Genomic DNA, 15,003 nt, shown 5'->3' with positions numbered 1-15,003 from the left:
CACTCAAAAAACCATACTTAAAAGAGAAAAGAAAAAAAAATAAAAGAAAGAGTAAGAGAGTAAGTGGAATTTCATGGAAAATATTCCAGGTCAAAACATAGCTTAGATGTTAGATTTCTGCACTGCTGTGCTCCAACAGCAGGCATTTTGCATTACTGCACTTCAGCTTTAAGTATCGCCTCTTGCAGAAAAATAACAACTTCTGCCCCGAGTGTCTTGCAGGGTGAATTGCCCAATGTTACAGCAATATCAGAACTCCAGACGAGATGGGGAGGAGACTGAGATGCTGGTTAAAGTAAAGCAGCTGGTTTAATGCATGATGTCAATAGGGTGAGAACAGAAGGGAATCGGAGATCCTCTTGGTGCAGGCTTGCTAATTAAAGCACGTACACGACTATCACTCTTAAAACAGCTGTCATTAGGACTCTGGTCTTCAGGCTACGTCTCAGAAGGTAACAACAGCCTGGAGCAACCAAAACTTACTCTGCCATATCCCTCGGTCCTCTTGTCGGACTGACAGGGGTTCTCTAGGAAAAATAATCAGGGGTCTGGAGATCCCCGGCTCATCAGCTGGCGTTTCTGGTGGCTGTTCATCAGGGAGGGACTTTAATCGCTAAGTGCCCATTAGTCTCAGAGTGATTCTTGCCGGGAGAAGATCTGGACCCACTGCACCATTGCTCCCATGGAGACTCAGAAGTGATTTAACCACTTAGTAATGTTGCTGGTTTCTTCTTCCAGTGGAGGCCCAGCAACCAAAAGCGCAGTGCAAGAGGTGTCCTGGCTTGCAGATCACAAGAGCATCATGTTCGTGCCCCTGTTCTTACGAATGGGATGCAATGGTTGTTGCAGGACAGGGCGTCTTCTCCTCAGGCCTGAGGCATGCTTTGTACCACAGATCCTTCACATCACTCTTTCAGACATGGGATTTACAGAAGAGCCAACTGAAGCGCCTTGGCACCAAGACCTCCACCGTGCTGAGACTCTTTCACAACCTAATCCTGTGACTACTGGTCCTATTGCTTGCTCCTTCCATCCAAGGATCACACAAATGTAAATTAAGTCCCATAGTATCACCATGATGCATTATTATCCCCATTTTACAAGAAAGGGAACTGCGGCACATGGCAATTGAGTCCTTTTTGTCCTCCGTCACACAGTGAGTCACCGTCACAGTCTCAAGCAGCCTCTGAAGCCCTTCTTCCTTCACACAAACTACTAGAGCTTGAATTTCCTTAAAATCTGATTGCTCTAATGTATTAACCACAGTTTTGCTACAGCTTCAGACCTGTTCCACAGCGGTCGGAAACCACAGAAGGCATTCGGGTCCCAGTGTGGCTGCCAAGTGAGGTGTGAGGGCTCTGGCAAAGGGAGAGCTGAAACATCTCGTGCCTCCCAAGAACTTTCTGAGATGAGAAAAACTTCAGATCTGTTCCATCACCTCCCTGGTACCCAGCACTTGAAAAGCTATGTCCAGGTGAATCAAAATTTCAAGCACTAATGTCCTGATTACAGAGCTGGCTACAAAGGAAATTAATGAATAATAGTTTCAAGAAGGGATTTAAAATTTCCATTTTCATTTTATTGTCAAAGTAAATATATTTTTATGAAGAACAAAAGAAAATATACAGAATTGTAACTTATGTACACTGGCTTTATAGGTTTTTTGTTTCCAATTTACACAAATTTTGATACGTTATTAAAAGATATTTTATATAGATATGCATCTATGTACAGTTTTATTTACATACATTCATAGGATGTGATATAAACCAGTCAATAGATGATAGTTCATTTATATTAATTTCTAGAGGACAAAAGGAATGCATTCGCTTTAGCTAGACCTGCTGTTCTTGCACAGCGCGGGGCCCTGCTCTGCCTAGCGCAGTTTCCTATCGCAGTTTCCTATTTCCCATTTTGCCAACAAAGAGACAAACAGATGCCGCCTGCAAATGGAAAGGAAATGCAACATCCATTATAAAATCATTCCTAATTACTGAATTCTATTTTCTTCTAAAGCTTCTTACAATCGCCAGAGTTCAAAAAAAAAAACAAAACAAGAAGAAGAAACACAAACAAAATCACTTGCCTGCTACCATCTGATTATTTGTTTAAATTCCCTTCTTCGCCACCGTACAAATTTGTTTCTTTTGGCTGCTGTTCTCACCCATTCGCCCACCCTAGCTGCATGGAGCTCTGACATGGCTGTGGGTCAGGAGAGGATTAGCACTGGAGATCGCCCTTGGACAGATGATCTCACGGTGCTGTCCCACCTGGCCTTGATGCCTCCCACCCTCCCCTGGGTACAGGTACATCCTACAAGACCCTGCCACCAGCAGACAAGTGGAGACTCAGCTCCAACCAGTGAGGTGTTGACTTGCAGTGGATGGTCGGGATGCCTGGTGCTCCCAAGCATCCTGAGCATCCCGAGTGGTGCTCACCACTGGGCACCTCCAGGGCTGGCGCTCTGGTTTCTCCCTCAAGCTCTGGTTTCTCCCCCGAGCTCACACAAGAGGACAGGAGCAGAGACAGGAACAGAGCTCAGCCATTCCACAAATGGCTTCCTGCTGCTTTAGACACTAGACAACAGCTCTTCTGCTAAAGACAGTGGGTGCTGAGAACCAAACTCAAAGGAAAGCAGCGTTTCCTTCGAGGCATGGGCATCCTTCCACCCCCACGGCAGCACAGGACAGGAGAAGCATGCACACCGTACGCGCTCAGCCACACCAAAAGGCCCCACTCCAAGCCATTTCATCCAGCCTGAGCTTCCGGGTTTGTTTGGGATATGCCTTTGCTTAAATATATATATATATATATATATGTATGTATGTATGAATATATATACATAAATATTTATATATAGACCTAGCCAAGGAAAAGGTGAATGTGAGCCAGAGAAGTCAGAGAGGCAGAGAGGCGCATTCCAGCGCTCTCCATGCCTTGCCTCCCCCTGTCCCCAGCTCCCACTGTTCCTCCTCCTATGGCCAGCCCCTACAAATCCTTGGCTCAGGCGACCCAAAAACAAAGGAGTTGTTTTCATTTCAAAAAGAATTTGCTGTTTCCAAACTGGACAAATAGAGCAGCTTAATAAAAACTCACAATGAATGGCCTGTACATGAGCAAAGCTCTTAGGAATGCCAGGGCTATAATTAACTAGCAGCAAGCAACTCTTACATTTTCCTGTGCAGCAGAAAACAGCTAAAAATAAAACACTGTAATTTCCAAAAGAAGCAGCAGCAAAGGAGGGAAAGATAGAAGGAAAGGAAAATAACATCCTTTAAAAAAAAAAAAAAAAGGAAGAAGCACCCCCCTCCCTTGACCCAAAAAGAACTTCATTCTCAAATCATCTTCAAAGGACATGGGACACTCAAACATGGTGGTATCAAGTAACAGCATTGACTGTTCTGTGGAGACAAATAAATTATCACTAGAAATATAGTGAGCAAAGTGCTGTCATCGGCTGTTGTAGGATGGCTGGGCGGGAAGGGGAAAGCGGGAACAATCAGTTCACGGAGCGGACGGAGCGGTTGCTTCGTGGGAACCGATGCACCTTGACATGTTTGGACAAGTGGTCACTTCGAGCAAACTTCTTCTCACAGACAGGACACTGATAGGGTTTCACCCCCGAGTGGGAGCGCCTGTGCCGGGACAGCTCATCTGACCTGGAGAACCTGCAAGAGAAGAGATGCCTTTTCAGGTAAACGGGTTCTTACACTCTCACAATGGAAAAAAACCATCCCCTCGGGCCACTGGGAGACTCTTCTTGTGGCAAAACCCAAATGTACAATATGACAGGGACACACAACAGGCTCAATCTGGTCCTAACCAGCAGTCAGCAGCGGCAATACAAACACACAATTATCAACCTCCTCCCACACCAACTCTGGGCTCAGAGCAATGTATGGAGGCAACGTTTGTACCAACCTTGCCCTAAACCCAGTAACATGGGTACAGCTCAACTGCTTGATCCTTCTACCAATCCCCGTCAAAGCCTGTCCCACAACCTCCCTCCTGCAAATCCAAGCACAGATTGCATTCTCAAGCACAGATACCAACCAGCATCCCACAAGTAAGGTCTGGCCCATGCTCCCGCTGGCACGAGTACGACAGACATCCAGTAATTGCACCTAGTTTGAGGAGGGCCCCAAATAACAGACAGACAGACCCACCAAGGAGCTACATGGCTTATCAGACCCACCTGAAAAATTGGCTTTTGTAGGTGCTCCCACAGGCTAAATAAAGAGTCATTAACATCTCAGTACCAAAGATGCTCAACATTACAACAGCTGACAACCAGGTGGGCCCCAATGGCCATTAGCATAGTTACTTCATGGGTAAACTGAAATCAAGATTGAGCCTTTAATTACCAAAGTTGTCTCCCAGGGTCATTTCAATTTTAGATATTTCCCACCTTCCATCTCCACAGAAAAATCCCCAAACAGCCACCGTGAATCCCACAGGCTTTACCGAACCCAAATCAGCTAATCCTTTGGTCTTAACAGTGGGGCTGGCTCTATTTCCAGCTTGGACCTGACTGGGAGCCACAGGGTTAATTAATAATGCCACACTAAAACAGCCCCATCCAGATGGGTACAAAAAATTTGCTGCCTGACAAAGGGCAATTAAGTGTTTTGTTGCCAGAGCAGTAACAAAGAGCGGCACAGAAAGAGAGCCTGCAAGAAACGGTATCAGCTGTTTATTTACAATAAATAAATGAAGTCATGGGCATTAGCTGGATAAATGGGGGAAAGAACATGTAGAAAAATGCGTCCTTCTGGAGCAAAATATCACATCACCAACACAGTGAATACACTATTTTTATGAAAGGGGGAAAATAGGACCGCTGGGCTCCTACGAGTAAGTCCTTCATGCAAGAAAAATAAGTTTCCACAAAAAGGTTTTAATTAGCTCTGATCTCCCATCATCAGTTGAGGAACAGGGTGCAGGCATTGGGAAAGCTGGGAATGGTTTCCACAGTTCTGCAGCCCTTCAGCGATGCTACCCAGAGAGCGTTCTGCAGCCATCGCAAAGCAGATGCAGATACTCGCCATGGGTAAGGTACGTTGTGGACACGTCTTCCAGGAGCATTTCTAATGGATGCTCCTTCATCCATTCTCTTGCTTTCCTGCCTTGCTTTTGTATCCTCATGGTCAAAGAGTCAAATTCACCATTAAGAACAACAGGCAGATGTCTTAATGGAGCCATCAACCTGTTCCTTGCCTGGGACACATCTCCTTCATTAAGGCTGTGACAGGGCTTTCTCTTTGTCCCTAGTATCTACATATCTGCTTTCTCTAGCAACACGGGTCCCTCCAGTCATGGCTTCCCAAAACCACAGTCCAGACCAGGGAGCAGCAGAGCCAGGGATTTCTCCCAAGTCCTTAGCAGTGAGCTAGTCCCAGTGCGACGTCCCTGGAGGGATGTTCTTGTATTGTTACAGATGAGTGGGACTAAGCACCATTCTGGAGAAGGCAGGATACTGTCTGTGCAGACTGCCTCAGTGGGACACAGCGCCAGACAAGGAATGGACCTGTTGCCAGTGGTGGCAACCAGGGAAAAGAGGGAGCAGAGAAGGAAAAGCACCTTTGCAAAGAGCTGTCCTCTTACATACAGGCTTATCACTCAGAGAAGGAGTAAAAGCAGATGTGGCTGGGTTGCCTTGTCCCATGTCCTTGGCCATTAAGGTCACCATCTGCAACAGAAGTGCAGCATGCACATGGCTAATCCTGCACTCTTAAGAGCTCCGCGAGTGCATTTCAGTGGAGATTGCATGGATGGTGAGGGAGAAAGAGGTGCATATCAGAAATGAGCAGCTCCTCTCATACCCCGGGAACTCGGGTGAGTTCATCCGACAAAAATACACCCTGCCTCATAACGATGTCCTTAGCTGAAGAGGCGGGAATGTTGCAACACTGTTCCCCAGCAGTCACAGGAAGATCAGCTTACAGAGCCCACAGAAATAAACCTCGAGCTGTCGGTGTGTTTACAAAAAAACAACGCAAAGGTTAGGACAAGGAAGCCGGGAGGATCTGGTGGCCTGGCTCTGCAGTGAAATGATATTTGCAGCACGTTCTGGCACTAAGATCACCCCAAGAAAACTGCAAATAATCCCCAGTGGAATGCCAAATTCAAGCAAACACAAGGGACCCCCGAGGAACACCTCACTATCCCAAGTCACTGCCATTTCCAGAAAGATTCCTCCTTCAAAAGAAAGGAGAAGGGATATGGTTAATCTCACAGCAACTAGAAGAGTATCCTTCATCACTCTGTCTAGTAGGACCCGAAAGGAACTGTAACTACATCTCACTTGGAGACAAATCCTAGAGCTCCCTCGATGTGTAGGATGTGTCCTGTGCCTCCTGGCCAAACGAGGACATCGCTATGTGGCTCAATGGGCAAAAAAGGTCAATAGTTTCAGCCTACTACTCCATGGTCCCTACCATGGCCACCAGCCACTGAGACTGACCCAGGCTGTACCTCTCCTCTGCTGTGGAGGGCAGGCTTTGGACTCATCTTGCCCATCTCCAAAGCACAGCTACAGTGAACCAGCGCTCCTCCAGCAAACCTGCAAACTCCTTCACACAGCACCGGCGAAACAGGTGATTGCGGGATGCCCGCCCTGACGCATCCCACGTGTGGTCCTCCCCACGCTCCCCCCCTGTCCCATGCACCACAAGCCTTTAAACCCTCCCCACCACACCAGGTGTCACCTGCAGAGCCAGCTGCAGGGAAGTGCCTCCAGCCCAGCGCTGTGGCAGGGCATTTGAACGCCATTGCCTAATCCCCCAGGCCCTACAACACCCGCAGCTTTGTACGCTGCTGCACAGGGCAGGGGAAAGCCAGAGCTTCTCCTGCTCCACGGCTGCTGGGGACCAGCCCGCCCTGCTTTTTGGTGGGGCTGTCACAGGAGCAGGGCTAACCAGAGGCTGCCCTGTGCCAAAGGTACAGGCTGGTAGGACACGGACCAGCGCGCCGACCGGTACAGCGGGCTACTGGACGCAACGGGTCACCGGCCGCTTATGAAGGCCTCTCTGCTGCCTGCCGAAAAACAGCTCTCGCCCTGTGCCAAGGAAGAGCACAAGCAAGGTTCAGCCTCCTCCAGGGAGGTGCCTGGGGCTCCCCAGCCTGTCCCAGGGGTCTGCTGTGTGTGCACCCCTACCTTGGTGCATGAAACTTATCCATAGCAGGACTACCCAGGGAGCTGGGAAAGCTTGAACCCCCCTACCGCTCAGCCACTTTGTGCTAGGCAACACTTTGTTTTGTTTTTGAAATTACTATCTTCGGTGAGGTCAGATCTTAAGTGTCTTTGGTGAAAAAATAAATACGCAAGCACAAGAATGCAGGCAAAGGAGGGGGAAAGCAGAGCCCAGCAGTATTTTAGCGCTTAAATTTGAGATAATATAAAACCGGGAGCAAACAGAGAGTCCAGATGCGTTTGACTTAAGTCATGTGAGATCACAGCTCTCGCTGAGCTTCTGGAAAAGGTAAACATGCTTTATTGATGAAAGGGGACTGAGTAATTCCGTGCTCAATTGGGTCTGGCCTTTGATGTGGGAGCAGCGCGCAGGGGATGTGCAGGGATCTCCGGATGGTGCTAAGGATTGCTGGGAGTGCAGGGAGCAGCTCCTCAAGCGCTGCCTCTCCTGCTGGCTACAAACTTTCCCCCTCGGAGCAGAGCCCTGCCAAAGTTTTGGGGTGTTGGGGACTGGGGTACCAGCGTGAGCTGTGAAATGCAACAAGACAACCAGCAACAGGGAGTTTGAAAAGCCCTTCCAGCAGCTGTTTGTGGACAGGACACACATTCCTCATAGCTAAGGTGATCAATTTCTCACCCCTGCTGGGCTCCTCACCTTTAAAAAGTTGTGGCTGGCTGAGAGTGAAAGTTCAGGGTGCTCCCGGTTGCGGGACTTGCCCTTCTCTTGGCCCACCTTACACCTGCATCCTGCTTTTGATCCACACCATCCTCTGTAACACTGGAAGAAGGCATTTACAGCTCCCGGTGTAAATTCAATCTCCATCCCTTACCACTTAATATTTTTTCTAAATGTCCCCTATGGTTTTGCACCCTGGGAAACACCAGCTCTGTAATAAGACAGGCAGGAGAAGGTCACCCACAGGCAACACTTCAGGCTCCTGATCTTGAGCCACACAAGTCACAGGGAACAGTGGTATAAATCTCAGCGTGGATCAGACAAACCCTCACCTGCCACATGCATTTGTCAAAAAAATGAGAGCTTCGCTCCCATCCCAGCGCAAGGAAAGCCAACACGACACCCACAGGCACGTTCACAGGCAGGAGGCACATCTGCTCCCTGCGCACATGTACTCTGGCAACCAAATGAGAAGGAGTGAGTGCCTCTGCTGCTGGTCAGGAGCAAACCAGCCTGCGGCTTATGGGACCAGTCAGCTAAACAATATGGCTTTAATTTTCGTGCATCCTGAGCAGCAAGCCACTGAGAAGTGCCACCAGCACAAAAGGAAAGAAAAATCACCACCAGTTTGTAGAGCCACCATAAACTGAAACAGGAAAGAAAATCACCAAATTGCATTGATCTCCTCCATCCCGCCGAGAGGCAAATTTCAAACTGGTCCAGTTGGGGAGCAGAGGATTCAGCCCCATTCTGACCTTTTCCCTCAAACCAATCCAGCCATCTCTAACTGCTGCGTGTCTCACATATTTGCATTTTTACACAACCCTCTCCTGTTACTTTTTACCTCGTCTGTTCCTCATGGTCACAACCCATTCCCTCATTAGACATTGCTCACTGAAGCTCTGCAGGATATTCTTTGAAAGAAATCTGGTTTAATTTAATACAAGGGAGTTAAGATTTTGTTTCCTCCTATCATATTTTGTGGTGCTGTATATTAACACTTGCCAGCAGGCAGGCTAGTAATACAGCTAATTGGAAAGACAGAGGAAGGCTTCTGTCAGTTTCCTTAAAATAAAAAGTTGATTTTTTTTTAACAACATTTCAATTTTTCATCTAGCTTTAAAAAAATAACAAAAAAAAAAAAAGAGAAAAAAGAAAAATCAAGCGATACCCTCTGTGTAACGTTTTGCTCAATCAAACCTGCAATCTTCCATTCAAGCAATGCTTAACTCCACCTCAGCCTTCTGGGGATGGTGTTACATCTGACAGCTTTTTGCAACTTCGAGTGGCACCCACGCATTTTTCTGAATCAATGCAGAGAATAAAACCCAACGCATGCCAGAGCGTCACTGCCAGCATTTCCAAAAGGAGTGGGATGGAGTGCATTTTCTACAAAACTGCACAGAATACTGCTTTTCTTAACCACTTTTGCTTACCACAGCCCTTCAGTGACGACATCCAGCCCTGTGCACTTGGAGCCACGCACAGTGATTCTGCCCTAAACCACCCAGTTCACTGACAGCCCCCAGCTGGTACCAGCCGAGCATCTGCTGCAGCTGGTCTGTTGCAACCAGACCGAAGGGAACACAAGGTATTGCCCGTGGTAACAAGCTTAATCTGACCCTCTTGGAACGAAACACAAATTATGATGGACTACTTTTATTTTTTTAAGACACTTAAACAGCTGATGCCGGCAGGTGATGCTCTACTATTTAATTTATCAAAGCCCCTGGATTACCTAACAGGAAGAAAAGGGTCTTAATTCTCAAACCAACCGAGCAAGTTTTGGGAACAGAAACAGTTTATAAATCAGAGTGCAAACCTACTTGCTCGGCAAGTGAGGTCAAGCGAGCAAGAAGTGGAAGGGGGATTTGACAACGCTGCCCCCCAATACTAACCTCCATCCGCAACCCGGCCACGTGCACGCAAAAGGCTTTTCTCCTGTATGCCTCCTCAGGTGGGCTTTCAAATGGCTGCTTTTCGTGTACATCTTGGTACAACCAGGAAAAGAACACTTGTGCATTTTAATGAGTTCTGCTGCAGGGTTCTTTTGAAATTTCTGACCCATGATGATTCCCGTCTGACCCTGCATCATGCCTCCTGGCCCAATTGGCTTGGCGGCGATGGGGACGGGAGCAATGCGGACAAATTTAGAGGACAAGTTCAAATTGGATGACTGAACTATCTGAGGCACAAGGGCAAATGTCTGTCCTTGGATGTTGACTAAGAGCTGTGCAATTTTAATGTTCTCTTGTGCTGGTCCCTGGGAACTGGGGCTCGTGTTGGACTCCTGTTTGATCTGTACAGGCTGAATTTGGAGCATAACCGGTATCCCATTCTCCAGGGACATTCCTCCATTTGAAGCTTGGCCACCTTCCGTTGAGCTGCTCAACTGTTCATTTTTACTCTCTTTTAAACTAGCGCTGGGCAACATATGGTCTTTTTGCTGTAGTGAAGCAACAGAAACTTGACTGCAAGCTCTCAAGTCCTTGGTCTCACTTTTAGGTCTTTCTTTGAGCTCCAACTGCATGTTCTCCTCCAGAAATTCCTCAATTTCCTCAAGCGTGGGCTGAAATGGTCCTGAGTCTTCCATATCCACAGCAAATTCAGGCAATCTAAAGTACTCCTCTTTCACTATCGGCTGAAGTCTCCTTTTGTCCCACCATGATGCAGCAGTGTTCCCCAAAGATGCCTGGGACAATAAGTAGTCTAAGATACTGTCCTGACTTTCCGCACTGGACGTGCTTCCATAGCTGGAGCTGAGAACCTGGGAGTCAGGGCTGGAACAAGAACAAAAGCTGGACGAGTCGCTGTCATCTTCTGAGAGGGGAGAGGGCAGCATTTGGTAGGACCTCACCCCTGCTGTCATGTCCCCAAAGTATCCAAGAGAAGATCTTGTAGATGAAAAGGATTCATCAGTAGGCACCAAGTGATCCACCATTCCTGGGCGATCTGTTATGGATATCCCAACAGCATATACCAGGCGGTGAAAGTTCAGGTGAGAGCCTGAGTGTAGGAAAACAAAACAGCAACAGTTAGAAGTCGGTTTAATCATTTATCTCCATGAACTAAAGCTCATAAAGCCCTCCAGCTCGCAGGAAAGTCCAAAGCATCCAGTCTCACTGAGCACACATGCTGCTACACGCTTTGATAGGTCTGTACCACCCCCTAAGGACTGTCAGGGCCGGAGCATTTTGCAGGATTGCACCACGTATTTGCAAAAGAATTCTTTCAGAAATCATTTCCCAACTGTGTGTGCTCTAGATTTACAGCCCCCTTCCAGAATATTACTGACAAGAGAAAATAAATTACGGGCTTTCACCTAACCGTGAAACCTAGAGCCAAAGAAGGGAATGGGGAGGAAAAAAATAAAGTATTGAAATTTTTACCACCCAAAAAAAGCCAAATAAAAAAAGAAGTTTATTGCTGGTGGCCATAAAATGCAAATCCTTTCCTTATCTTGTAGCTTTCCACCAACCTTATTTTTAACTTCCTCGGTTCCACAAATATAGGCTAATCAGCATAATGCAAGGATCAATCTGTCAGGAGCCAAAAATATTTACTGTGCTTCAGCATTTACTAGGCGGATTTTCCCCCTCCAGATGTAATGAATCAGTGTGCCAACGTCATCATCACCTGCACTGCCCTTAATAAGGCTGGCACTGCGCTGAGCTAATTACCATGTCCTGGCAAGCCAGCTGGTGGCTGGTTTCACCTCCTCGCTCCATACTCCCCTCTCTCTGGGTACGGAGGTTGAGCTGATGTGAACCCCCCCCTCCCCCCCAGTTGCTAAACTGGGAGGGCTCGTACGGACCCCCACCATCTCCATCTGCCGGGACCCACAGCGGGCAGCCGTGCTCCCCGTGTCCTCCCGTGTCGAGGCAGCGAGCGGGCAGCATCCACAAGCCCCTGCTCACATGTGCCATAATCCCACTGCAGCCCCACGGAGGCACAAAGGCAAAAATCCATCCTTCCTAGCACAGACCACCGTAACGCTTGCTGACAGCAGTGACCGTCCCACGCTTTCCAAGTTAAGCCAAGCACACTTCCTAGAAAGGTTTCTGGGGAAGGGAAGGCAGGGGGGGACATCTGTCTATTTGTTTTCTTCTTTTTTTTTTTTCCCCCTCCCCCAGAGGAAAAAAAAATAAATTGCTTACGGATGGAGACTATGCCTCTTAGAGAGCAAACGCAGAGACCTCCGGAGGGAGCGAACACTGGCCCTCAGTCATTCGCTCAAGGTGACTGATTGAAAACAGAGCTGTGTATGTGCATAATAAAACAACTCTTTCTGTGGAAGGTATGTGGACTGCAGAGATAGAAGTCATTTGATCAGCCTATGAGGTTTTGTGAGTGTGTGAATTAGGAGGCATGTGACCCAGCGCGAAGGAAATGCCAGTCAATCTTGTTACACGCTGTCATTTTCCACAGGCTCTGCCGCTGCGCTTTGGACGCTTTGCCATGAATAGTCAATAGCTCCCAGTTTTGTGCAGGGAAGGGGATGGCTGTTACAGCTATTGCAGAGCATCCTTGCTGCCTGATCTCCAAAATTTGCCCTGTCTCTGCCTTCTCCGGAGAAAGGCGTCTGTGTACTCAGTGCTGCAGCGAACGCAGAGATATTTTACACAACACCCTCAAACAGCTCCATCCCGTTGGCAGCGACTATTAATATTGCACAGGAAACAGAAGGAGGAAAAACCATATTTCTTAAAGATACAGCTTCCTCCTTCATACGCACATGGAGGAAGCAGGGACAGGTTGAAAGAAAGACTTAAAAGCAAGATTGCACATTTTCCTGGTATGCATGGCCTGTCAGTCAGCTATGCCTCTGAACCGATAATGAAATACCCACATGTGCTGAACACGAGGAAGTTCAAACAGAGGTTAGTGGCTCTGTTTTGTGACCTTAGCCTATAATCATTTCTTATAGTAAAAGTGAAGAGTCAGAAGTGATGAACTATTTCTAACACACAGGAGTTTTTTGTTGGTTTTTTTTTTTAAATCTCTGCTGAGGGAAAGTTCCTCCAGCAGAAGTCCCAGAGCTGAGCTATTCCCAGTTTTGAAGCAGAAAACTCAATCTGCTTCTGAGAAGTTTGTACTGGCTTCCAGTAAGAATTCACCCAAGCACCTTGCTTCTATCTTGCACCAAAACCTGGTGACTGCCCTGTGAAGCGTGGGGCAGAAAGGAAAACTTGCCCTCAGATCATTTCTGATCTTCCCCTCTATGTCTGCATTGTTCCAGCTTGAACTTCTGAAGAATGGTGCTATGAGTGAAATCTGGACTGCAACGTGGTTTTTTTCTAAGAAAAGCTGGCGTGCTCTGTGTGTGCGGGGAAAGAGCCTGCACCAAAAGCCGTTGGTAAGGTTCTTTTTTTTTTTAAAAAAAAAAAAAACAAACCAAAAACAAAACCAAAAACTTTAAGTGTTCTTTAAATGGCTGCGAGAACGAGAGGGCCACATATCAAAATATCCATATAATCCACTGGGAATAGAACTATACCCTAATTTGAATAAGGGCTGAAAGGAGGGGGAGAAAAATCCAACAAACTCCTAGCAACTGCTGTGAGTGACGTCCCTCAGCAGAAAACAGCCAGCACAGTTATTTCCCCATCTCTTTTGACAAGGAGCAATGTCACTCGGTGTAACCAGAGTAATTTTAAGAAGAGAGGAGACTGTCAGAGGCAAACAGATCCAGGGACATTACGGGCCAGATCTGCTTTCTGTGCACTCTCAAAACTTGCAGAGCAGCCAAGTGGATTTTGGGGAATGCCTGGAATGCAGGATCGGGCCCGGGCTATATTTTATCCTAAAGGCCAGACTAACAACCAAAAGGCTTTCATCCCTACTTTGCCTGAAGACACAGCCAAAACCAGAAGATTAAAAAACAAAAACACACAAAAAGGCAGGGCTACACAAGCTATGAAAACTAATGATGCTGTTTACATAAGGCACTTTCATCTCTAAGAGCCCCCAAAACACGCTAGAAATTTAAGCACCTATAGAGGGACCTCAGTGCCTGAGCCCTGAAAAACAGCTGCTTCTGGAGTGAAATACAGCAGCTGTTCAACAGCACACGGCAGCACGGCCGTCTCCAACTTTTAAGAGTTCCCTGGGTTGTTATGATCTCCTTTCTGCCAGAAACATGTTGTGTTTAAAACCTGTCCATCTAATTGCCAGCTAAAACAAAACAGCGACACTAAAAAAAAAAAACCAAACCACCAACCAAAAAACAGAGAAGGCATATTCTGACTCAGAGTAACATTAAAATGTTAAGTCCCGGGACCTTGCTGAAACACGGGGACATATTTCCCAACCTGTCATTTCTGGACGGTCTGTCCAGCACAACTGATAGCCCAGCAGTATTCGGGCTCAGATACGCCGACAGTCATTTCCTATGCATACTGCTACAGCTTTTTCCAGTTTAGGACTAATCTCTTTAGGCTTTTCTCTTGCTCCCTAGAAGATTTTAAATCTGTTCAGGCTGACTCCTGCTCCCGGACAGAACCATAAACCAGGCCCAGCATTTCTAAGAAGTTAAAATGAAAGTGCATGGGGGGAAAAGCCTAAAAAAAAAAAAAAAATAGAAGCCAAGAGCCAGGAAGAAATCTATTTGCTCTCATCCCTTTTGCAAGGTGGCTGCGCTGCTCCCCGGACATAGGGAGGGAGGAAGAAGGGAGGTTTTAGGGTCTCCCCATTGCTTTTTCCCCAAACCCACCACATCTGAGAAACTGCAGAAACGTTCCCAAAGCCTCGTATTCTGGAGGCTACCCCCTCTCTACCCCCCAAACTTTGGCTTGCACAAGAGGAAGGACTTTATCCGCTGGCTCCTGCACCCCGGGCTGCCCAGAGGTGCCCCGAAATAACACGCACCATCAGCTGCCTGGGGGATGATGCGGGCTGGGGAGTGGGGGGGACACAGACACAAATCCCACTCCAACACAAGAACAGCCAGGTTTCCACAGCTGCAAAGAATTTCCTTGTTTGTTGTGGGCTTTGTTGTTGTTGCTGCTTTGGGGGTGCTGATTTTTTTAATTATTATTATTATTATTGTTTTCCTTCTCTCTCTCCATCCCTTTTCAGGAGGCTTTGGGGGTCCGAGCTGTCCCCCCCTGCCCCTCGGCAGGGTCCCCAAGTCGCG

General features: G+C 47.4%; 1 protein-coding gene across 2 annotated transcripts; it reads right to left on the bottom strand.

Annotated features, from left to right (window-relative positions):
* Positions 1-1,557: 1,557 nt before the first annotated feature.
* Positions 1,558-12,179, bottom strand: KLF15 (Kruppel-like factor 15). 2 transcript variants are annotated; one of them, XM_014946879.1, is made up of 3 exons: positions 12,026-12,179; positions 9,767-10,874; positions 1,558-3,668 (listed from the first exon to the last, which is right to left on the bottom strand). In XM_014946879.1, the coding sequence occupies exons 2-3, from the start codon at positions 10,807-10,809 to the stop codon at positions 3,500-3,502; spliced, it is 1,212 nt and encodes a 403-aa protein (XP_014802365.1). In that variant the 5' UTR covers positions 10,810-10,874; positions 12,026-12,179; the 3' UTR covers positions 1,558-3,499. The 2 variants fall into 2 exon arrangements, with proteins under 2 accessions (XP_014802365.1, XP_014802364.1); XM_014946878.1 differs by lacking the exon at positions 12,026-12,179 and having other exon boundaries at positions 9,767-11,195.
* Between the last annotated feature and the right edge of the window lie 2,824 nt (positions 12,180-15,003).

Source organism: Calidris pugnax, unplaced genomic scaffold, assembly GCF_001431845.1.
Source record: "Calidris pugnax isolate Ruff unplaced genomic scaffold, ASM143184v1 scaffold81, whole genome shotgun sequence".
NCBI classification, from domain to species: domain Eukaryota; kingdom Metazoa; phylum Chordata; class Aves; order Charadriiformes; family Scolopacidae; genus Calidris; species Calidris pugnax.
Note: the sequence above shows the minus strand (reverse complement) of the source record. Positions and strands in the feature narration are given on the sequence as shown.

Bases quoted from the DNA above. Each gene is read 5' to 3' on its own strand.
- KLF15 (XM_014946878.1), bottom strand. From the start codon at position 10,923: ATGATTAAACCGACTTCTAACTGTTGCTGTTTTGTTTTCCTACACTCA. The intron at 3,669-9,766 runs GTTAGTATTGGG...CTTCTCTTGCAG, and splicing joins TGGCCGGGTTGCGGATGGAG to GTTCTCCAGGTCAGATGAGC.